Source organism: Nothobranchius furzeri, chromosome 13 (assembly GCF_043380555.1).
Source record: "Nothobranchius furzeri strain GRZ-AD chromosome 13, NfurGRZ-RIMD1, whole genome shotgun sequence".
NCBI lineage: Eukaryota > Metazoa > Chordata > Actinopteri > Cyprinodontiformes > Nothobranchiidae > Nothobranchius > Nothobranchius furzeri.
In genome coordinates this window covers 35,787,909-35,813,245 of record NC_091753.1, presented here as the reverse complement: position 1 = coordinate 35,813,245, position 25,337 = coordinate 35,787,909, and the positions used below count along the sequence as shown (strand labels likewise).

General features: G+C 42.1%; 1 protein-coding gene across 3 annotated transcripts in view; it reads right to left on the bottom strand.

The window, feature by feature from the left end:
* The window catches only part of LOC107380428 (F-BAR and double SH3 domains protein 2), a 96,634-nt gene extending 71,595 nt beyond the window's left edge, over positions 1–25,039 (bottom strand). For all 3 annotated transcript variants that reach the window (XM_054742733.2, XM_070543515.1, XM_054742734.2), the window contains exons 1-2: positions 24,834–25,039; positions 15,178–15,275 (exon numbers count right to left, since the gene is read on the bottom strand). In XM_054742733.2, the coding sequence (XP_054598708.1) occupies positions 15,178–15,275; positions 24,834–24,854 (119 nt within the window). In that variant the 5' untranslated portion in view covers positions 24,855–25,039. The remainder of the gene's footprint in view (positions 1–15,177; positions 15,276–24,833) is intronic.
* Between the last annotated feature and the right edge of the window lie 298 nt (positions 25,040–25,337).

The following is a 25,337-nucleotide window of genomic DNA, read 5'->3' as shown; positions in this document are numbered from 1 at the left end:
ATTTAAGTTAGGATGCTACTAGTGCAGTTGTTATTTTGAGTATTACTTATTATCTAAATATAATTTCTACTTGTTAATATTCTTTTCAAATTCCATCAGTAAGAATATTATTTGGCCAAGCATAAATTATAGAACAAGAATTACTGAGAGGTGTTGTTGATTAAATGTTAGAATTATATAAATAAAATACTGTGAATTTCATTTTGCCAAGCATTTTTCTTTTTCCACAGGCACTTTGTGGTAACACTACAAACACAACCACCCTGTTGTATTCCACCAGACTTTTCTAATCACAATGGTACAACATGTGTACCTTAATTTTGAATGTAATAAAAAGTGGAAACTACTGCCACTAGGCTAGTCCTTTACTCAGGGTATCTGCAGGTTTAAGGGAGCCAGGTTTAAGACTTTTTAAGACCTTTTTTAAGGCCAATTTGACCAAATTTAAGCTATTTTTTAAAATTTAATTTAAACTATAATTTCCAGCTATTGCCTGGAATCGGTGCTAACTACGTTGCAAATGTGGGATTAGCCATCCAGTTACCATAAAAGTGGCACGTCCCCATGGCGCAATCTCCCACTAGCTTAACCAGCTAATGTGTTCATCTAAAAAAGCCCCCTTTCACAACCAACTGAATGTGTACAGTTCCACTTATGTCAATATTATACACAAAAAATGCTGAACATTAACTAGAAATTCATGACAATTGAAATAAAAGCAAATTTAAGACTTTTTAAGGACCCGCGGATACCCTGTTTACTGTTGAATATGTGGCCACCCCTACACAGTGAGCCTCCAGACAAGTGAAAACGACAGAAATATATTTCACTATCAGAATTAACAAATGTCTCCTGCAGCTTCTGTTACATCTGAGGGTGCGTGCAGCTGTACAGCTTGTAGTAGTGCACACTTCTTTTTAGGCAAAAGCATCATTAACAAGAAACTAGTCCTATACATCAATTAGCTGCATTAGAAAAGGGCAAAATAAACATGCACCACCTGCAGCCTCCATGCTAAAAATGTTCACAATGTAGGCAAATTAGACTTTTATGCTGAAATCATATTTTTTTATGACAACCTGAAAAGCAAAAATCAGATTTTTTAAAAAAGTGATCTCACATTTCCTCTGACTTATGGGTCACCAAACTGACAGAAAGTGCAGTTCAGCAGCAGATGAGGCAGTAAGATCAGACATGGCATGTGTAGCATCCATAGCCTGTAAACACAACATGTTGCATGTGACATCACATCTTCACGCGCAGGTCAATTCAGGGCTGCTGACTGTTCATACTTGAGTAAAAGTGGTTGTATTTTAATTATATGATGAACTAAAAGTCCAATATCACCCCAAAAATGGGTAATCTGAGTCATGCATTAGCACCTGCAATGTGAACACTGCCTAAGAGTGAGGGAGACACAGTGGAAAGAGGACAGGTGAGGGCCGCCTGTTGAGCACGCTGTCACTGTAAATTATCTGTAACTTCATTAGTATGCTGCTGTTGTTGTTTTTAACCAAGCCACCTGGGTCCATAATGTTTAGTGTAACATTTATCCCACACTCAGATGTCCTTTTCATCAGGACCAGCTGCTAAAGGCAGCTGCAGAAACTCCATCTTTGTTACACCATTTAGGTGAGGATGAAACAGCTGAAGAAAGACCACTGAGGAGGATTCAGCTGAGGTGCTCCAGCATCCCACTCACCCAGCTGAAGCAACAGATCTCATATCAAAATTCATCAAGGGTTTCTCATGAAGCCACCAGTTATTGCAGATCTGATGTGTTAGACTGCATCAGTTCAGTTCATGTCTAATCAACAGATTATCTCTCAAATATGTAGTGAATCTGATAAGAAATGAGATAAGAGTCCTAAACTGTGTTGATTTTGAGTTTTGGCTGAAATAATGAGGTAATTATTGTTACTAGGATTTAATTGTTCTTCTTCTTATTATTGCTTGAAAGATCATGAGTTACAATTTCCCTCTTGGTTTATTAAAGCAGAGAATCACTGGTCACTGAAGTAGATGATGACAGTACCGAATAATCATTGTCATAGTTTTACTAAATCAGAAACAAAAAAGGGGACAGAAGGACTTGGCCAAAATGTAATAAAGAATTTGTTCCTAGTCCATCTAACCACAGGAGAGCATTCAAAACATCACAGCAAGCTGTTGTTCTGATCCATCCCAGCTGCTGAAACATGAGACGTCAAACAGTGAAGACACGGAGTCCGTCTTCACATGAAAAAACGTTTTCAGTGAAAGTTTGTGGATTACACTTCGTAAAAAAATAAGATGTAATCCGGCAAAATCTAAGCACTGTTGATGCAATGTGAAGCTGTCCAATCAGTCACGGGAAACTATCAGTGCACGAGGATCTGACAGGCTCAAATAAAATCAGGATCGGGTGGATGCGAGTTATTGCTGGTAAGGAGTCAAGCTGAACATGACAGTACTATTTTATGCATGTCTCTGCTGGAAAAGATCATCTTTGTTGATTAGAGCCTAATTAGTCACCAGATTATTTCGCCTGTGGACAAACTACAAACAGAAACTAGAAAATTATTTTGCACACTTGCAATGTCAGTAAAACAGTTTCTGTGAGCTCAAATGAATCTTTCTGCTTTAAGCAACATATTGAAATTATTTTTTTCCTTAATTAAATTCATGAATGATTATTTATTACAATAAAGCTTAATAAAAAAAAACACTTCACTTTAAGAAAGAAATGCAGAAAACAACAAAAATGGCAACTTTGTCCCCAGGAGAATGTCCATTAGTCCTCATAGCTCCCTTGTGATTTAGGAGACCAGCTGAGGTATTCACTGCAGTAGTTTTTGCCAAATTCAGGGACTCCTCTTCCTAACTGCATTACCGTGCAGTCTGTGAATCAGCTCCACATTAATATGAGTCTTTGATTTCCTGCTCCCCACCTGCTTCAATTATAGAAGCTGCAGAGATGAACATTAACGAAGAATCTGAGAGCATTTTGTGCTGAAACTGCTGAGGTTTGCTCAACATGGACACCCATTATGTTTAATGATATGCACATTTAATTCCAGAGAATTGGTCACTAAAACTGTGTAAGTCTCACTTTTCATTTATCCTGTGTATGTCAAAACATAAATATGAGGGGTAATCCCACCTGAGCCACACCCTAATGATCATCTTTTTGCTCGTTTCTACTCTAATTTCACAATAAAAGTCAGTCATTAAGAATACCATAGACATCCATTATATTTTACATTTTGTGCAATTTAAATCACAAATCTAAATCCAAAAATAAAACACACTGTTTCTTACCTGTAAAAGGAAATTTTGATTACTTTATGTGAATTGTATCAGTGTTAAGGTTGTGTGTGTGTGTGTGTGTGTGTGTGTCTGTCTGTCTGTCTGTCTGTCTGTCTGTCTGTCTGTCTGTCTGTCTGTCTGTGTGTGTGTCTGTCTGTCTGTCTGTCTGTCTGTCTGTCTGTGTGTGTGTGTGTGTGTGTGTGTGTGTGTGTGTGTGTGTGTGTGTGTGTGTGTGTGTGTGTGTGTGTGTGTGTGTGTGTGTGTGTGTGTGTGTGTGTGTGTGTGTGTGAATGAAGAGATCTCTTAGTGCATCAGCAGTCATTTTATCCTCTATCTGTGTCTTTTCTGCCCTCCTAAAGCAACTTCGGCAAAACTGCACAAGCATGGGATTAAATCTTTCCTTCCTTTCTCATCATCCCTTCCATCCTTAATTTCTACCACTTTCATCTCCAAACTTATAGTATTTTCAAGTACAGGATACATAAATAGCATTAAATGAGCATGCATGAGTACTTTTGTTCGTGGTACCCAGTGGGTTAATAAATACCTCAGAGCAGCTTTACTGTTCTCTTGTTGCAGAAAATGTTTGTCCACCATAAAAGTGTAATATTTTATTTTGGACGTTCTTACTGAAGAGTTTCACTATTTCACAGATGCCTTGAGCTTTTTATTTTCAGGGGGGGACTCAGTGTGTGGGCGGATGAAAGTGGATGCAGTCATGACATTTGTGGCTTTGCAAAGGCCGATCAAGATTCCTTTGGTTTGTTGTTTTGTTTTTATAGAGCCAGTATTACAACGCAACACACTTGTGGTGGTGTTTTAAAAATTCATTACAAAAAGAAGCGGCAGAACAAGGGTAAAACACACTGCAAATGTATACTACAAAAAAATACTACATTTATTTTACTTATGACAGACACACTTGGTATCAAACATTATTTTCAGAAAACGTTAGGCATGTAAGAAAATATCAATACACTGAGATATTTCACTTTTCCCGACTTGATAACGAATTGAAATTTCAAAGCAGTGTATCGATTTTTTTATTAAGAATTTAGGAGAGGTTGAAAATGAAATTGATTTTGTGTTATATTGCCCAAGATATGATTATTTTAGAAATGTATTATTTGATGATCTGTTAGTCCAAAAGCCTGAAATGTTTTGGTTCAATGACGATGACAAGATGAAATGGTTATTTAATTTTATGGTGTATAAATTGGCTACTTTTGTTTGTAAAGGCTGGTTGAGGCGGCAGACCTGCCTATTTAAATAAGTAATTGTATTGTGTATTATATATTTTTGTAATTTGAAATTGTTGATGGTGTAGTGTGGTGTCTTATAAGCTCACTGGGGCTGGATATACAATGCATGTAAGACACAACAATAATAATAAATGTACTCATCAAGGACAAAACAGGAAATTGGTCTAAAACAGGAAATTGGTCTAACTGATAGCATAATTTTTTTTTTTATTCATTCATTTCAGGCATATGGCATTTTCCGTTTAGGTGAAGAGTCATATCCAAAATGGTGACAATAATTAACATTAATAGGGAGCCTAAGTCACGCCCATTTACTTCCGGACCATGGGTCCTGAAAGAACAAAAAAATGAATGCAAGTCAACGGGGCTAAAACGCTATTTTCTAATTTTGCTTGTTTTGTGCCATGGATTTCACATAGTATGATGTCCGTGAATTTTAAAGACGCATTTTGATACCAAGAACGCACTTATTTTCTAATGGATGGGAACGCTACTTTAGGTTTTGTGTGAAAATAAGTCCATGACTACAAATGAGCTTCACAAAAGTGACGTCATCGAATCAGACATGGAGAAAACTGAGGGAAAACGGCTGTAAGTTCAGCAAACTTGCTAGACGAGCATTATAAGTTGACATTGTTCTACATTGTTTATTGTGCTATGGATCCCCATTAGCTTCCACAGCAGCGGCTGCAAATCTTCCTGGGGTCCATTTTCAAAATACAAAATATATTTAGCAATACAAATGACTGAAGCAGTATAAATTATTAGAATTGTAATAGCTGTAGTGGCCAACCAATGCCATCTACAAGATCCCCCATAACTTGCAGAGCTATCTGAAAATATCTTTCTTCTCGTTCTATCACGACTGCAAGAACAAGACAATAACAGAAGATGTTTTTAATACTATAGCGTTGTTTTTATGTTCTTCTTAAAAGAGCTCTGATTTCTGATTTCCCTAACACAACCTGGTAATGTATTCCACTCAACAGTCCCTCTATATAGAATGGTTTTCTTCATAAAATTACTTTGATGTGACCAGCAGCTTTGATGGCCACATTAATTTGAGAATGACCTGATTACATGTTCATCTAGTAGCTTCTACGTTTGTCAGTCTTTTATTTTGTTTATTTTGTTTATTTCTTGTTGTTTTCTGAGTATAAATACTTTTATAAATACTTTAGTTGTTCCTCTGCTTGACCTTTAAACTAATTAGGGCTGCTCCTTATGCATTTCTTTGTTTCCTGTAGTATAACCATTTTAGACAAGGCACACTTTTATAAATTATTAATTACTTCTTTTCTTTAGAACATCTTTTCCCTTCCTGAAACGATTATCATCTTTTCAAACACTTTTAGGGTTATGTGTATCTAAGAACACCATCAGTTGTTTTTTTGAACGTTCACTGTCTCTATGTGACAAATGAGTTTTATTTTCCTTAGATAAATCTGTTGTCCAATTTAACTTACGGCATTTTAATTAGCAGTATTTATCTCCTATTGACAAATTTTACGCATTATTTGAGTGACATTATTGAGTGACATTGTACATTGTTGATGTGCTCTGAAGCAACCTTACCTTACCAACTATGTGAAGTTGAAATATTATTTTTATAACTAGGAATGGTTTCGTTGTTAGTTAACTGCAGTGTTAGAAGCAGAGAGATTAAATTAAGAAGTCACTTGGCCTTGGACATATTCCCTAATTTAGCTCTGATGACATTAGTGATGTGTCGGTCGTGAACGAACCGGCTCTGCTCTTTGAAGTGAACGGCGGGAGCCGGCTCGTCATTGGGAGCCGTCCCCTCCCCTCCCCCCTCCGCTCTTGCTTTGGTGAAAGCTATGGGTGATTGGTCAACATGTGTAACTGCGTGTCCAGACTGTCCACACACAGAGCAGCAGGGGCGGGGAAGAGGGAGGATCAGACTCAGACACACAGCAGAGCACATGCAGGTGGAGGGAGACAAAAGGGAATGAGGAGGAAAAAGGCGTGCGAGAGAGAGGAGAGTGTGACGAAGACGGTGAGAAAATGAGCGCCAGCAGTCGGAAAGTGATTTCTTAAAGTGTTCAGTTATTAAACCCATAGAAATGATAAATATTTGATATATTGCATTTTTTTACATTAGTAAATCATTTTACATATAGTTTTGCATTATTTTGTTTATAAATGTACTCTACGCAACAGAAAATCTGAGGAGCCACTTGGGAGCCGAAAGAGCCGGCTCCTTTTGGTGAGCTGAGCAAAAAGAACCGGCTCTCTAAACAGAGCCGGAATTCCCATCACTAGTGAATATAGGTGAATGTTTCTGGCATAATGAGAGCAAACGCATAGAGTTTATGACATTATTATTTTGTGATATGAGTTTGCGGATGATGACAAGCTCACCCTTTTTTTCCCTAGATGGGTTGATTCTTTTTGATTTCATTAGATTACAATCTTCTGCAATAGCTCTTCTACTGCAATTTCTCCTGTTACTTATAGGTGATGTAAATCACTTTTTGTGTTTATTTTCAATTTTCTTTAAACTGATTATGGTTTTTTTTGTTAGTTTGTTTAGTCTTGTTTAGTTTTGTTGTTTTATGCACACTGCGCTGCACGACTCTGCCCCCTGCTGATGTAAACTGGTAATTGCAAGTTCCTTCGGATGGGTATTTTTCACGTTATGTGAGGTCCAACTTTTGCATCGGGTTGGCGCAATGCTTGCCGGTATCGGACCTGTTTTGTTTATGTTTTGTTTCTGGTGAGCCATGAGTTGTCTCATGCCTCAAGCGGAGGGACGGCTGATAAAGATTACCTCACATTATTACACTGCCTGGATGGAAATACCTTAAATATTGGATGATAAGGATTTTTGCTAAAAACAATTCAAAATCAACAGTGATCTCCCAGAATTTTCTTGTACTTTTTCACCCACAGGTCGTGAAACCAGGAAATTGGGTTCTTATGAGGGTGCTGAAGCAAGACAATAGAGCTCCGGACCCCACGTGACTCTCAGTTAGTAGACGCCATATTGGCAGGAAAAAAAGTATACAAACACAGATCGTAAACAAGAACATGAACGGGATCGGCTTGGATTTTACTTCATCGGAGTTTACTTCACACTTTAAAACCGAAGAAATCGTTTTATATAGTCAGGTTATATAGACTAAACATCTCCGACCTTACCGTGCCCCTGGGATACTTTTTAAAAAATGCCAGAAGCTGTCGGAGCGGACCTCTTACCGGACCTGGGCGGGGAACCCCTTAGGATTTCCCCGGAGGAGCATGGCCCAAGTGGCTGGGGAGAGGGAAGTCTACGCCTCTCGACGCTACTGCCCGCTCCAACGCCAGAAGCTGTCGAAGCGGACTTCTTAGCGGACCTGGCCGGGGAACCCCTTGGGATTTACCCGGAGGAGCTGGCTCAGGTGGCTGGGGAGAGGGAAGTCTAGCCTCTCGACGCTACTGCCCCTGTAACCCGACTCCGGATAAGCGGATGAAAATGGATGGATGGACAAATAACAGATTTACACGTAAGTAGTTTAAATGGAGTGCTGTGCTGTTTGAATGTCAAGAGAAATCACTAGTCTGATTTTTTTCCATGAATAAAATAAATATGTCAGGCAGGAGCGTCTCAGGATCTGTCTGAGATCTGACTCGGTGAGACAGATAATAGCAATCCAAAGTGCTTTTTATGTGTGATCTGACAGTTGTTCAACCATTGCTTAAAAATTAAATACAGCTTAGCCGGTTAATTGCTGTGATCATAAAACACGTAAACGGCAGCACGCAGAACTCACGAGGCAACGTTTTACGTGATGTTTACTTGTTGCTATGAGTAATAAGACAGAAAAAGCCACGCCAAAATAAGTTTAGGAAGCCCACTAAGAATCGTAATAAAAGCATTTAAAATAAATACCATACACAGTTGAGGAAACGTTGGTTTAAGTACCTGATATGAAGCGGTCGCTGCATACGTGAAAACCTTTACTCTCGGTAACCCACGGTTTCATTTTAGCCAGGTCACTAGCGCGTTTTATTACAATGATCCAACGTTTGCGGCGCTCCGGATCTTGGAGAATCCTGTAGATGGCTCATTCCTTATGTCGTCCGCGTCTGTTCTGCATCCTGGGGCACAACAGGAATCTACCATATTTCCCGTTTGATTGAGTTTTCTGACAATAACAAATAGTCCAGCTGCCAGCTTCTGCATGCCAATATGGCGCCGTTTCAATTTGAACTGTTGCATGCCGGGAGAAGTGACGTCAACTCCCGGAGTTCTATTGGGGCAGCCAGAGAAGGTCCATTCGAAGTACTCCTCATCACTCCCACTGCTGTGAAGATTGCTGAGAGGCCATTTTGGATTCATCTATCCCACTGCAGGCTTATCAACGTCAGCCGCTACTAGAGCCGCAAAGAAGTCCGGCTGCAAAGGGGTGGGTTACCTCTAGGGTCCACGTCTCAACGTCAGTGAAGATGAAGATAAAGATAAAGATGAAGATAAAGACAAAGATCTGCTTCAAGCTTGCTGGGTTCACCACATTGCTGATGTTGGTGCACGTTCATGGCCTGCATTTGGGCCCCCTCTCAGCACCTGATGGAACTGGGACAGCAGCATTTGAGGGGGTACTAGAACTGGAACTGAAACGACGGATTGGGGCTCCTCCCTGACCGCACACCTACATGACAACATGACCTGCTTCCACCTCGGCTGAAGACCCCCTGGACGCAACTACGACAGGACACAGCGACGAAGAGACGCTGGAAAAGGATAACTGCTTCAATCACCTGCACCTAATCTCCAAACTGGTTTCACGGCCAAAGGATCAGAGGGACTTTTCGGGGATAAGATCAGCTCCCTGACAATTGGACAACCACCTCAACATGCAACAGAAAGACCCTGACGTCTTCCTACTGAGAAGTTGAACTGTGCGCTCCTACACCACGAACTTCATCATTGCACTCCGGACCTGGACTTCAAGGAACTCATCAACGTGAGACTGAAACCATCCTGATCAACTGAAGAGGACTCTGACCTTCCAAACTATTCTCCAACCGAGACTCTCAGCCCACGGACAAGCACTTGATGAAGAACGCTTGGTTTGCCTCAGCTCTGCCATAGTTAGAGCTGCATAAATTAATATTACACAGGGGTGGACCTTTAAAGCGCCCGAGCGCCAATGGCGCTAAATTTTCTTGTCGGGCGGTAAATACTTGATGACTTACCGCCCGGGTGGCGCCCAAGCCTTATTTGTCATTTATACACCGGCTTTCACCTACATCATGGCCCCGCCCTGTAGGAAGCTGCCGTTTTCGTTTCGCGCGCGTGAACCTGCGCGCCTCTAGCCACGTACTGCACTTGTACGATTCGTGCACGTACTGCACGATTCTAGTTATTGTCACGTGAACTATAAGTTCACTATTAAAGACGAAGTGGAACCACGCTAGAAACACACAAGCACGCAGGAAGATCGCGCCACCACAGGGATGGGATTTCTTGATGAAATCTCCGGCAAAACGCTTTAAAACTGGTGAGGAGAAGCGAGACAGTTCGAAACGGTATGAAGCAGAGAAGCGTGTGTATAGGTGGAACGATTCTTGGCGGTTTAAAGAAGACGGGAGGCGCGGAGAATGGCCGTATTTGAGTTGAGTAGCGGCTCGCCTGGAAAACAGACGAGAGTAGACGGAAGCAGCAGGGGGAGTGGCTGAAAGCCGGCGTTTAACGCCGGGGACACACCGGCCGCGGAAGCGCCCGAAGCGAATCGCTCACGAAGTCCGGCCGCTGCTCGCCGCTCCTCAGTTCAGATCAGACGCGCCCCATTCAAGGCGCGCCTCGGCTCAGCTGTAGGTTTTCTTTTAATTACTTGGTGTCCTCCATTTCCTCAGCTCTTTTCCTCTATGTGTGTGTGTGTGTGTGTGTGTGTGTGTGTGTGTGTGTGTGTGTGTGTGTGTGTGTGTGTGTGTGTGTGTGTGTGTGTGTGTGTGAGTGAGTGAGTGAGTGAGTGAGTGAGTGAGTGAGTGAGTGAGTGAGAGAGAGAGAGAGAGATGTGAACCAGTTGTTTCTGCCAGTTAAATCTCTTGGATTTCCCTGCATGATGGATGAAGATATCGCGTTAGCATTCACACTTGTTCAATTTTCAGTTTTAATTCTGGTGCCTGTTAGCAGCTGAAACACATCCTCACGTGCTTGTGGATATCATATATTGTATATGAAAACATGACTGTAATAATTAGTAAAGGTTATCAGCTGTAGCTTCAGTGTGCTCATAGGAAACGTGACAAAAGAACACAAAACACATTTCTCTTTATGGCCTATATAGTTGTCATCATCAACGTAACATGATTTACAGAATACATGTGACCAACTAACATTTCATGTTCTACCACCGGATGTTTGGATCAAAATGTGAACCAATCAGATCTTAGATCAGGTGAGAGCCAGGCGTTTCCCGTCATCCTCTAGGTTTTGCAGCCGAGGGAGAGCAACTGCAGCGCCTTGCTCCAAAATCTGCGGCCGCCTTGATCTCACGAGGATATCGTTGCCTACGTATGCATGACGTCAGAGCAAGTCGGTGTCAATTCGGACACAAATCTAACCGGCATGCACTGCTCGCCGATCACTGCTAGTCTAATCCGCGCAGAACTGGCTCATCTCAAACACAGCTAATGGCTCGAGTACAGCAAAGCGGCGTTGGTGATGTACTGCGTTGTACGCCGGAAGTATGCGACGACAAAATCGTGTTTTGTTGAGGGAACAAACAAATTCAAACTTGAATACGTTATTATGTTTGTGAATGTGTACAAAATAAAGGTTTATTACATTTAAAACGGTTCAGTTGTTATTTTGACTCGTTTTGGCAGCTGACCAGCGGGGCCGGTAGATTCTTGGCGGGGCCGGTAAATATTCAGAGTTACCGGCCCGGCTGGCCGGTTGGTTTTGAAGTTAATGTCCACCCCTGTTACACGTCCATTTTTTCCTCATTCACAGAAAGACTTGTCTGCAAGTTGAAACTTTAAATTAAATTAAATTCATCTGATGTTTCAATAAACTCTACTGATTTCCATTGTGTATATTATATGGTTTTGCTAACCCTTCCCAATCCTTTTATGGGAACTGCTATAGATTGTAGAATGTTGCCTCACAGTAAACTCACTTCAATATGTATGAAATAGCTCTTCTTAAGTTTACATTTGTGTTAAATCTCTGTAAACTGCTGCTTGTTGTTATTGTCAGTCGTGTTTGCCTAATCATGCTTTAGTATTTTATTTGTTCTTTATTATTTTACTGATTTTTGTATTACACTTGTATGTTATGATTCTTTGGACGAAGTTATCAGGATTGAGATTACGATCCGTAAACGACAAACGAATGCAGCACCTCATGCTGTGTTCTCAGTTCATCGTGTTGATTCTGAACCTTTCATATCTGATCATAGTGTTTATTACTTTACTTATTATTTTTCTTGATTTGATGATTGTCATTTTTGTCTTGAGCTGCTTGATTTGTACCATATTGGTCCTTATGACTACCGAGATGATCACCTTTCCTGGTTTTACCCCTTCCCTATTCCTTAAGTCGTGATTGATGTAGCTTTCATAGATAATGGTGACAAGTTATGGAAGTGGATAAAATTCCTTATTATTTAACTTATTTATTATTTTCCTTATTTGTTTTTGTTTTGTTGCTTTCTTTTGTTGGTTATCCTATTCGGATAAACAGGAGGGATTATGTTATTTGAAATTTTATATTTCATTGCTTTAATCCTGTTGAAATTTGTTAACAGGATTAAAGCAATGAAATATAAAATTTCCATTCTCACACTCAGACATACCCACACACTGTTCTTCCCACACACACAAACACGCACACACACACACACACACATTCTCTCACACAATGATCTCACTCCCATTCTTATCTATTTGTTTAAATAAACTCTGTGGTCAGATGTTCGGGGCATTTTGCCATGTGCATGTGCCACAGTTATAACTGGTTGAATTGTCTGCTCATTGTCTCCTTCTCTCTTCACTACAGGAAATGGGTTTATTGATAAACGTATTGATAAAATCCATGACAAACACCCATCATTACTTTTCATTGAAATTGTAGTACAACATATGTGTGATCCAGGGCATAAGGCAAAGCGGATTAGAAAATAGCTCTTTTAGCCCCGTTGACTTGCATTCATTCTTTTGTTCTTCTGGGGACCCATGATGCGGAGGTGACTTAGGCCCTGTCCACACGTAGCCGGGGATCTGCCAAAACGTAGATATTTTTCTACGTTTTGGCCTGTTATCCACACGAAAACGGAGTTTTTTCACACGAAAATGGATCTTTTTAAAAACTCCGGCCAAAGTGAAGATCTGCGTTTTCTCCGTTTTGGGTGTCTGCGTGTAGACGGACAAAACCGGAGTTTTAAGGTCCGCAACGTCACTTTCCGTGACAAAAAATGCTGACATCACGTGTGCGACCTGTGTTTACACTAGCCGACAGCATGGATGCCCTCAGAGCTGCGCTCTGTCACTACCCGATCCATCAATTGTCCAAGCGCTTTCTGCTTGTTTGTTTTTGCAAGCAGAATTACTGCTCCTTGCGGAAGACCACAGACGAAGGACGAGGTTAAGAACGGGGGAAGTACTGCCGCCTACAGGTTGGCATGTCCGTAACAACGTATTTATCCGGGTACGTGTGGACAGAGTTTGTTTTTAAAACGCGGTGGTGTGGATGCAAGTTTTTGGAGGGGCGGATATTCGTTTTCGAAAAACCCCGGCTACGTGTGGACTAGGCCTTAGGCTCCCTATTGGTAATCAAAGTACATTTTTGCAAAGTATTCATTCAAAATGTACATGAACACAGATCTAAACTAAATGCATTGCGCCTTGCAGAGTGGTGCTTTCTGTTGACCAGTCACAATGCTGCATTATTTCTGTGTTTTTAGCTGAAAAGTTAAAACAATTAGTCTTGTCCAACTTAATAAGCATTTATCTTAAATAGTTAGGATCTAAATAAAATTTTGCGATTGCGACTATTATTTTGGGATGAATCTATCGCAATTTGTGTGGCAGCCTGTCAGTGTGCCCTAGGGCTGCTGTGGCTATGGTGTAGCTTATCACTAGCAGTGAGTGAATATGTGTGCACGTTGGTGAACGACTGTTTTCTTGTAAAGCTCCTGGGGGGTGCTAGATAGGGGTGGACCGATATTTATGTTTTTTATATATATATATATATTGGAATCGGTCGATTTTTGTCCATGGCAAAGCCAATTTAAAACTTAAAACGTATTCAGCTTCACATATTTTGTGCATCAACTGATGTTATTAGTGACATTTTAGCATTACAAAATGTGGAAAATGTCTAGATATCGACCCATAAAAATCGGCCATCGGCTGACCGTGTCTTCAAAATATCGGCATTGGTATCGGCAATAGTTATCTATCTAGTTCTAGGACTCTAGAATAAATATAGGCAATTTACCCAAAAAATTTTCACTGAGTTGTTATGCTCTATTACATTCTCGATTATAAAGAAAATAGAGTAAAGTAGCAAATGCACAGGTCAGTTCTATACCTGACATCTAGAGGCTCAAAGTTTTGTTCAAACATCTAAACAGATGTGGGTCAAAGCAAGAAGCTGATCCCATGCCTCTCAATCCAAAGCCGACGTTCCTAATCACAACACAACCCTGCTGCTCCACTTTTCACCTCCATGAGAACGTCATCACAAATAATTACAAGAGGGTAACACTGAGAAAACACTGTAGGCGTTGTTTTTCAATGATGAGGACAACGGAGATGGTTTGAGGACGGTGACACATTGCTTTATCTCTCACCAACTAAAACAGCTAACACACTGCGGTTGCACGTTTAACTGACTCTCGTTCTCTCCCACAAGTGAGACCTGAGCCTTGTTCACTCTCCAAAAAAAGCCTGCAGCAACAAGCCAATCTGTTGGCAAACAGCTGGAGCTAAAACCCCCAAGGAGAGCAAGAGGGTAGCCGGAGAGAGGCAGATCTCAGCGAGAGTGGAAGCAGAGACAGAGTGAAAATGACAGGAATGAAAGCAGAGAGGCAGACAGTATTAGAGAGTTCTCACTGTCATAAATAATCAATGCTTAGTCAACAAAGTAAATGAAAGTGAGGGGAAGAACCAAGGATATTTTTCATTACCAAATCCAAAAGGGAAACCTGCCAGCGCGTTTACGTCACGAGTTGGCATCAGTCAGCCAAAATGAAAAGGAGATACAGAGACAGACACAACAATAGAGAAAGGAGGACAAAAAAGAAACTGGCGCTAAAAGAAATAATGACGGAGGATTCTACTGGGAATGCTTTGAAATGAAAAAGGGGGGAAAGGGAAGCAGGAAATTCCTTAATCATTTATCTGACCCTTTGTGCTTCACAAAAATTGGAATATGACAATCCTCCTCCTCTTTTTCTCATGTCATACCCCTCGTTCCACAGACACTTCCTTTCCTCTAACTCTTTTTGTTTATTATCATTTCTCTTCTGAGTGTCGTGCAAATCACATCCAGTACGACTGACTGGATTTCAAAACATCTGCCATTTGGAAAGAGTCTCCTTTCATCCTTCAGGACAGTGAATGAGAAAAGGATTGTGTTTCAGCAAAATCACACGACACACAGATGTCTTCATACCTCATGTCTTCCAGCAGGTCACATTCAGTCTGATGCTTAAAGTGCAGTCTTGTCATCTGCTCCGTGTGAGTGTTTTTGAGCTCCTGCGTCACTTTGACCTGGAGAAAACAATAAGACATCATCGTCACCGACCCCCTGACCTTTTCTTTGCTTTCTGATAACATCTGCTCCAAAACAAACACAAATTTATTATAGGATATCTAGATTTGAAGCTATGAAGTCACGGAACTGATGAAGTTCTCTTCCCTGGTTGTAAAAGAGTCTGCAGTGTGAAAAAAGCATCTTATTGCCTTAAAGTCAAACAGGCACATTAATACTTAATGATCCAAATCCATCCACAGTTCATAAACCCTTTTTATTACTCACTCCTGGCTGAATTAAGCGTTGCATGAAATTACCAAAAGACCAGGGTTTTCCCTGCATTCAAATTTGCGTGGCGGCCGCCTCCAGCTAATTTTGTGCCGCCCCAGCCTGATTTCACTCTGCCCCCAGCTATATGGATGTTATTTTAACTGCAGTTGCAGTGTTGCGCCACTACAGGGGCGCTGTATCAGCAGCGGTGCACCGAAGAGCACTAAAACCGCTGTAGAAAAAGATCAAAATAGCTTTTCTCGCTAGTTGGTACATATCTATGGTTGGTGCACTATTGACGTCCTGATGTTCCCCCAGGCTCTTCCATATCAGAGCAGGGCTGTACAGTGCAACGAAAAAAAATATCTGTGCGTGTCTGTCTATTTTTAAACATAGCACTGGTGCAACATCTTTTAATTACTATTTTCCCCAGAACTTTACTGAACAAAAGTAAGTTACGTGTAAGAAAAATGCTTTTTACTGGTGCACATTGTGGTCATCTGGATGCAGTGGAGGAAAATAAAGGAACCACCAAAGGCACAAAGGCAGAACCGGTCCAAAGTTTGGGATCAAAAGTGCAGCTACACGCAGATTGGCTAATGCTGAAGCTGACGGGTAGCAGTCTCACGATCAAGTGGCGAACATAAAAATATCTGATGATCGTAAAACTAAGAAATACTAAACTCTCTACAAGCGGATGAAAAGTCCCCACCATCCTGTTTATTCTGCATCCTGCAGCGCTATGGATTAGAACCACTGCAGATACGAGTACTGCTACAAGTCTTAGGATAGCCATTGTAGTATATAATTCACAAACGCTTCTATCTTTGAACATTATTCAAACTGGATTATTGCCAGCCCGTACATAATAGACATGTACATTGTTAGCAACAGAAGTTAAATGTTATTACCATTTCCAATACAAATGCATGTTAATGAAATGCATTATATTTTACTGGATATATTTATGTATTATTTTGACTAAGATGAGTGTTATTAATACAAACCTAAAATGTTACTGAAATGTGGGACAAATATTTAAAAATATTTTTAACTATAAATATCAGATGGGAAAAAGGAAACTAAACACCAATCTAATGCATATTATTGAGCCTTTGATGATATTTTGCCTTTAAGAAAGTGAGGCAGTTGAATGCACAGAGTATGCATGTGCTGGGCAATGGTCAGGATGGTACCACCTCTACCTCAATTTTAGCCAGGAAAAACCCTGCAAAAACACATAAATACACACAAGACATGAACGACACAGAAACGTGCGTTTGAAAGGCTGGGAATCAAGAGATTTAACCCTGGTATCGTGTCTTCTAATTAGTTATGAAAACAAAAGAAAGACCTATGTTCTCCCACAAATCCCAATCAATTTGGGTCAGCGTCAGGGCTTCCACAGATTTTTGGAGATGCTGACGGTGGATTTTTTGCTGTTAGAGGTGACCGAGAACACTGTTAACAGGAAAAGACCCTAAATGTTTCATTTCATGCACAAATGAGTTTGGGTGATTACAGCAGATTCATTCACAGCATCTTGAGCTAAAACTGACAGAGCCGACCCTTAATCTGCACCCGCTAGCTGGCAAAGCCCGGTACGTGCTCGCATCATGCACACACAACGAGGGTCACTGTGCTGTGTCGAGTGGATTCCATCATCCATTCACCAGAGAGAAACAGTGGGCATATTCATGACTGTTCTAGTCAAAACAACAGTACAACATGTCATGGGTCGCCCTGGCACACACAGCACCGCTCCCATCTTTTTGATGATGAGGAGGGAGTGGTTGCTTCCCTTGATGTCACCTTCCATCACTTACAAGCAACTAGAGAGAGAATGGTGGGGTAAGGGGTGGCTAAAAGGTAGATTAAAAGGCCAAGGGAGGAAAGCTGTGTGGTAGAAGAAAATGAGGCAGGAGTGAGAATAAGGAGGTAATATTGGGGAAAAGGGATGGCTGTTCAGAGAGATGATGGAAAAGCAGAAATACTGGCAACTTACAGAAGCTGGCTTTTATCAGAGCTTTGATTGACAGTTAGGTAGCACAGGTGATTTTCAATATAAATGCATAACAAGCTTTTTACATTTTTAATTGTGTATATTGGTTAAATAAAAAATGTGAGTTACTACCTGCTAGCCACCAAAGCTGCAACTACTGAGCAACCATTGATAACGTCTTTGGATCTAAAAAAACATTTTAGATGTCAGCCCGATAGCTACGATTAGTCGACATATTTAAACTGGAAATTGGCCCCCGAAGTAGCTACTAGCTCCTGCTCCACCATCCTTTAGAAAATACTGCGCTGTATCCTGGGAAATATTTGACCAAGAGAAGGCAACGAGGCCCCTCACATCCTTGCTTAGTTTGCTAAGCGGCTAACAAACGGAGGGCAGATGCCTCAGTAGTACATAAATATTAGAACCGATTGGAACATGCCTTGGCAGTTCCTTATGATGCATCTCCTAGGCAACCAAGGCCGGACCAAGGCATCAAGGCGTGGTTCCTTGACATTGAGAAATGGCTTCCATAGCAGCTCTTCTCTGTTTTATTAAACACTTCACAACATTGTTTGCAGCACATAATTGGTTCATCAAGTAGAATTAGTTGCTTTTTAAAACTACTGTATGAGTGCTGCAGACAGGCCAAAATACTTTTATAGTAGATTGTATTGTTTCTAGTACAATAAAGTTGGGATGTAAGAAAATACCTATACACAGAAATACATATGTATTGTGTTATGATACTGAATCTATATTTAAGAGCAGAGTTTTTTGTTTTTTTTTGCTGAGAATTTACTTGCAAACATTTTCTGTATTTATTTTGCAGGGTGCAATTCAAACTCCCACTGCTAGGTGGCAGCAGTTTTTACTGCCTTCTTTCTGACGGAACGATATCTCGAGATAACACTCAATGTGTCTTGGAAGCGTCTGGCCTGAGTTTTCCAATTAAGTTCAGTCTTCTTCTTCGTCGACTTCCTCCGCTTATCCGGGCCCGGGTCGCGGGGGCAGCATCCCAACTAGGGAGCTCCAGACCGTCCTCTCCCCGGCCACCTCCACCAGCTCCTCCGGCAGGACCCCAAGGCATTCCAGGACCAAATTGGAGGTGTAACCTCTCCAACGTGTCCTGGGTCGACCCGGGGGCCTCCTGCCGGCAGGACATGCCCAAAACCCCTCCCCAGGGAGGCATCCTGACCAGATGCCCAAACCACCTCAACTGACTCCTTTCGATCCGGAGGAGCAGTGGTTCTACTCCGAGTCCCTCCAGAATGTCCGAGCTCCTCACCTTATCTCTAAGGCTGAGCCCGACCACCCTACGGAGGAAACTCAATTCGGCCGCTTGTATCCGCAATCTCGTTCTTTCGATCGTTTCCCAAAGCTCATGACCATAGGTGAGGATTGGGATGATGATCGACTGGTAAATCGAGAGCCTGGCTTTCTGGCTCAGCTCCCTCTTCACCACGACAGATCGGCTCAGCGTCCGCATCACTGCAGGCGCTGAACCAATCCGCCTGTCGATCTCCCGATCCCTCCTACCCTCACTCGTGGACAAGACCCCGGGATACTTAAACTCCTCCACTTGAGGTAGGACTTCTCCCCTGACCCGGAGTTGGCAGCCATCCTTTTCCGGTCGAGAACCATGGTCTCAGATTTGGAGGTGCTGATCCTCATCCCAGCCACTTCACACTCGGCTGCAAACCTAACCAGCAAGAGCACAGCTAGCAGTAGCCTCCTCAACAATCACAGAGCGGAACAAGGCCCACTCGGAGTCAATGTTCCCCACTGCTCTCGGGACGCAGTCAAAGCTCTGCCGGAGGTGGGAGTTGAAGACCGTCTTGACAGGTTCTTCTGCCAGGCGTTCCCAGCAGACCCTCACTATGCGTTTTGGTCTGCCAGGTCTACACGGCATCTTCCCCTGCCATCTGATCCAACTCACCACCAGGTGGTAATCGGTTGACAGCTCCGCTCCTCTCTTCACTCGGGTGTCCAAAACATACGGCTGCAGGTCAGATGATACGACTACAAAGTCTATCATCGACCTGTGACCTAGGCTGCCCTGGTACCAAGTTTTCCGATGGGCATCCTTATGTTCGAACATGGTGTTCGTTATGGCCAAACTGCGGCTTGCACAGAAGTCCAATAACGAAACAACACTCGAGTTCAGATCAGGCGGGCCATTCCTCCCAATCACACCTCTCCAGGTCAAGCTGTCATTGCCCATGTGAGCATTGAAGTCCTCCAGCAGGAAAATGGAGTCCCCTGATGGAGCACTATCTAGCACTCGTCCCAGGGACTCCAAAATGGGTGGGTACTCTGAACTGATATTTGGCCCATAAGCACAAACAGTCAGGACCCGTTCCCCGACCAGAAGACGCAGGGAAGCTACCCTCTCGTCCCCCGGGGTAAACTCCAACACACAGGCAGAGAGTCTTGGGGCTAACAAAAAGCCAACCCCAGCCCTCCGCCTCTCACCCAGAGCAACTCCAGCAAAGGAGCGAGGTGACGTTTCATGTCCCAAAAACCAGTTTCCTTGTCCGAGGATCGGACCGCCAAGGCTCCCGCCTCGGTCTGCCACCCGATCCACACTGCACCAGACCCTTCATGTTCCTCCTGCGGGTGGTGGGCCCACAGTTGGATGATCCCATGTATCCGGTTCGGGCTGGGCCCGGCCAGGCCCCATGGGCGAAAGCCCGGCCACCAGGCGCTCACCCACAGGCCCCAACCCCAGGCCTGGCACCAGGGTGGGACCCCGGTGACCCTCCGGGCCGGGTACTCTGACTCTTTGAATTTACATCCATGAAAGATCCTCTGAACTCGGCTCTGAACCGTTCTTTGTCTCACCCTTCACCTAAGACCAATTTGTCATGGGAGACCCTACCAGGGGCACAAAGTGCCCCAGACAACATAGCTCCTAGGATCAATAGGGCACTCAAACCCCTCCACCACGATAAGGTGACGGTTAAAGGAGGAGAAAGTTCTGTCTTAAAAAGTTTAAATATTGTGTAGTTTTTAAGAATCGCAATATCTTGAGATTCATATCGTACTGCCAGGTTCTTGTCACACACCCCATAATAAAGGAAATTTTGGTGTCACACTTTATCCTCTGGTTTTAACCAGTGGCTAAATGTTGAGATAAATCTGAGTTTGTACCCTCCTAAAAATGTGAACTTTGAATACTTTGTGTTTAAATAATCAGAAAATGACTGCAAGAAACAAACGTGTTTTGAAGACAGTCTGATTGGAATCCAAAATATATTTATGTGGTTATTTATTCATGACATGCAAAATTTTAATACAGTGGGGGGGGGAATCACATTCTAAATAGGGGTGGAGCCAATATATCAACCACTCTCAGGCGCATCCTCGGGCAGCCGGGGTATGGGGACGGTCTCTGCGATACTTAGACTTCCGTTTATCTTGGACATAACATGTTTTTTTATTTCGATTGATGCTGTGATCTTTAAGTTTTTTTAACAAGCCGCTCCTACAGGAGTCTGTCCCCATCAGTCCCTGTGCAGTCTCTGGTGATCTGAGCTTCAGCTCTAACAGAGAGACGCTCATGGAGCACTGCAGCGCTCCAGTTTGCCGTCTCACCTGATTTTGTTCAAAAAGCAAAACTTATTGCTCGTGTTTACTTTCATTTTCAATATATTTACCGGCCGGAGCTCGGCATTAACTACCCACATCATCATGACACCTCCCTCTGTTGCGCCATGGTGCAACAACCGTTTATAAGACAGACCATTAACGCAATATTACAACCAAGTGAGGGGGAACAAATGCTACAAATTTTGCGCAATGCCATGCCAGCATGGCGTGTTTATAAGACACACCGTTGCGGTAATATTACGCAGATTTGCCGGTATGGTGTGTCTTGTAAAAAGGGCTTGTGTCTCCTACATATCGACATCGATTTCGGCAATACAAAAACCCATATCGGTTAGGGGTGGGTGCAATTAATCGATGTGGCGATGCATCTAAAAGCTTAACATGTTGTTTTGGCATCGATTAATGAACGTCGATGCTTAAAAAAACATAACATCAAAGTTTTGTTGCGAAGCCGGTACAAAAAATAAATAAAAACACGTAACCGGAGCCTTAACGCGCGCGCCGCCCGGACTGTTTAGTAAGTGGCACTACCTGTTTGACCTCTTTCTCCATCCTAGAGACTGTATTCAGCAGTAAACAACAGGGGGTTTCGGTTAGTGGTGCGCACCATGGAGCCGCGCTAAAACACGAAAACATTTCGCAGAAAAAGAAGCCCCCCACCTCTACGAGGAAACCAAAGCAAGCATTCTGGAGTTCATGAAGAAGGCAACCGGGATAGCACTCACATGCAATGCGTGGACATCGGTTGCCACCAAATCCTTCGTTACTGTAACGGCGCACTTTGTTCTTGCGTCGGACAAGAACGGGTGGAAGTTGGTGAGTCACGTTCTTCAAACTCAAGAGATGAGTGGGAGTCAAAGTAGCACAATGTTGACATTTGCCCATCTCACACAACAGGAGGATGTAGGGGAACAAGAGGGAGGAGAGGGAGTATGAGTGTCACTCTGCTCTATTTTATGTTGTTTATGTTGTTTATGTTGTTTATGTGCTTAGCAGACGCTTTTACCCAAAGCGACTTACAATTTATTTTTTTTAACCTATAGGGCATGTTGTGATTTTGTTGTGTTCGCCTCACTGTACTGAAGCTCCAGGCTGAATATATGTTCAGTTGAATTATGCACTTTTGTTCTGGAAAAATACAACATATTACCTTCAAATATAGCAGGTTTTTTCTGTTACCTATATTCCAGACTGAATAAGCTGAATTTATTTATTTGATCTGTATGGCAGCTTTTTTGTAATGTTATCATATGCCAGACTCATAAGTTTCCATTAAATAAATTTGATGGAAGTAAAAATCTTGTTTACTTGAATTAATTACCTCATTAAATCCAGGGCTTGCCTGTTTTCAGTGTTTCCCAACAATGGAGGGGACACTAGTGTAAGTAAAGCTTTCTCTGATCGAAGTTAAGTTGGTCAAAGTGCAAATATTTACACGTCATACAGTCATAAAATAAGAATTTGTCTTTGAAAAATAGTTAAATGTTAAAAAAAATTTATTTACTTAAAGAGAGTAGTTTTAGAGGAACTGAATTAATTGATAGGTTATTTATTTACAAATGTAGATAAAGAAGAAGACAATCTTGTATGAAAAAAGCATTAAAAATGTCAGTAATTGAAGAATCGTGGCACCAGTAATCGAATCGAACCAAAAATCATTATAATCGAAGAATCGAAGCTCCAATAATCGAAATCGAATCGAAAAGTACCCTTTTTGGAACACCCCTAATATTGGTTGAACTCTGATTCTAACCCACAGTCTGGTGTAGTCACTGGATGCTTAAATCTTGGCATGCTGCATCACAGCACTTTCTTCGTGTTTTCAGCTGAAGGGGAACAAAATTACAGAGTGTTTACCTAATGAATAATGATGGTAAATAATTGTAATTTCTGTATTTGTTTTAAAAATATAATGGGTCCTGAACCAAGCTATACATTTGCAACTAAAAATCTGACTTTAAAGTCAACAGGTACGCACTGAAATGCAGCCAATCAAATACTACTACTAAATACTACTAGAAGGTACATGTGTCGTTTAGTTTCTGCATGAGAAAACATCAAATTTATATCACTTTTTCTATAAGACCTTTAAAGGAAACAAGAGAAAATGATGTGACTGGTGGAGCACACTGGTTTTTACAGCTGCAGAAATGTGCAAATGTAGGCCAATAAAACTGATGATAGCAAACAATAAAAAATAGTTGTAATCAATACAAGAGAACTGCAACATAAAGCCACAAAAAGTAAGACTTTTAAAGCCTGAGTCAAACTAGAAGCAGCGATCTTTAATTCAGGCCACATCAAACTAATATATGAGACTCAAAACGAGCTCAGTTTGTAAGCAGATGGGCTGAGACCCCGGCTAAACACGTGTCGCACTGGGAGAGAGAAATGACTTGTATCTAGCAGCCAAATACTGATACACTCCGACTGTTGATGCTGTGTGTGCTGAGTCTGCTGGCCACATCGGCACAACGTAAGACATCAGTGTTTGGACCATCTCTGTTTTACATTTGACGTATCAAAACACCACTTCTAATGTGACAGTGACAGCAGTAGGGTCTCTCTATTGCTTTATCTATACATTATAAGGCCTGCTTAAGTGTGTGTGAGTGTGTTGTAAAGACATGACCTGGCATGCATTGAGGCCGCACATAAATGGCACGGGGGGGATATGTGATAATTAAAAGACAAAAGGAGTAGAGGTTCACCGTGGGAGACTGCCTCTGTGTGTGTGTGGTGGTGGTGGTATGTGAGTGGGGGGGTATTTCAACCATGCACCTTAAAGGCAGTGAGCCACTTTAATTCACTTTTTCACATAAGCAGCACATGTCTGCTTCTGGCACACCCCCATCCAAGATGCAGTGTTACCTAATGCTGAGATCATCCCTGTTATGATGTCATATTCTGCAACATAGCTGTTATTCATGGGAGTTAAATGTGTTGTGTTTGCATCCTCTGTGGTTGGTTGCTGTACATAAGCATGGTTGCCTGTTATTTGAGTCTATATTACATGGAAGGCTAAATAAGCTTGTAAAATGTTGGAAAATGAATTTATTTTAGATCAAACAGGATTCACACAAGCACATGTGTGCACAGAGACCTACTGTATGTGGTCTCTGCTACAAGCTCCACAGAATCAAAAGGTCAGCATAAGACATGGCTTCAGTCTTCAGTGCGGAGTGATTTTAGATTTTGTCAGCTCTGCCTCTTTAGATGAAACGATGTGACCCTGGGCAGATTGAAAGACTCTTTTTTTAAAACAAGATGCATCTGACAGGACAGATTTGTTGTCCTCTCTGAGGGGAATCTGTCACAATCTCACGGTGTACCAATTAGCAACATAACACTGCAGCTGGATTTAACAGTGAACCTAGAACAAGGTGCATATCTTGTGATTTCCTTTTTTACATCTTTAAAAGACAGCTAGAAATCCTAATTAATGCCACAAAGCGATGCTTTGTTGATTTCTTGACAGCCCACCTAGCGCCTTCTAGCTAACGATGTTTGACGTTTTGACGGTCGCGGCTGCTGGGCAGATGCACTCATGTCAAAAAGGTTCATGCTAACACGCCTGCTAATGTTGACTAGTAAAGGGCTTCTAAATATCACAGTCCGACACACGTGAGGTTACAACACTTGTGTGGCTGGCATTGTTTCAGCTGAAACATAACGGTCCCTGGAAATCACTCACCTTCCTTGGCGGCGGCTGCATTTTGGAGGCTTGACATGAATGGTATTTCCCTTGTGAGATGTTTTGTATTTCCAAAAGGAAATCCAAAATCAGCGTGAAAACTGATGTATGGCTTCTTCCAAGCAAGGACTCTTCCCCCCTTTTTAAGTCTCGACGACAGGGGAGGAAAGATGGGAGTTAAATTTGGACTCCGGCGGCCATGATTGATGATAAACGGCCAGTTTACAGAGAGCCGAAACTGAGGCTACGAGGAGAGGCAGCACACGCTCGTGGTGCTTGCTGCCACTACGAGTGTGTACTGTACTGTTGTGGAGCAGAGGAGGGAGCAGACAGAGAAGAAAGAGCGGAGGGGAGAGAGGAGGAAGGGATGGGGTTGTCAACAGGAGCCCGCTTCAGGAACTAGGTTCAATGGCGCCACCATGTGGTCAAATACGGGACAGCAGCAGGTGTCTGATTAAAAAAATACACAACAAAACGGTCTCGATTTCGATTTATACACCTGCA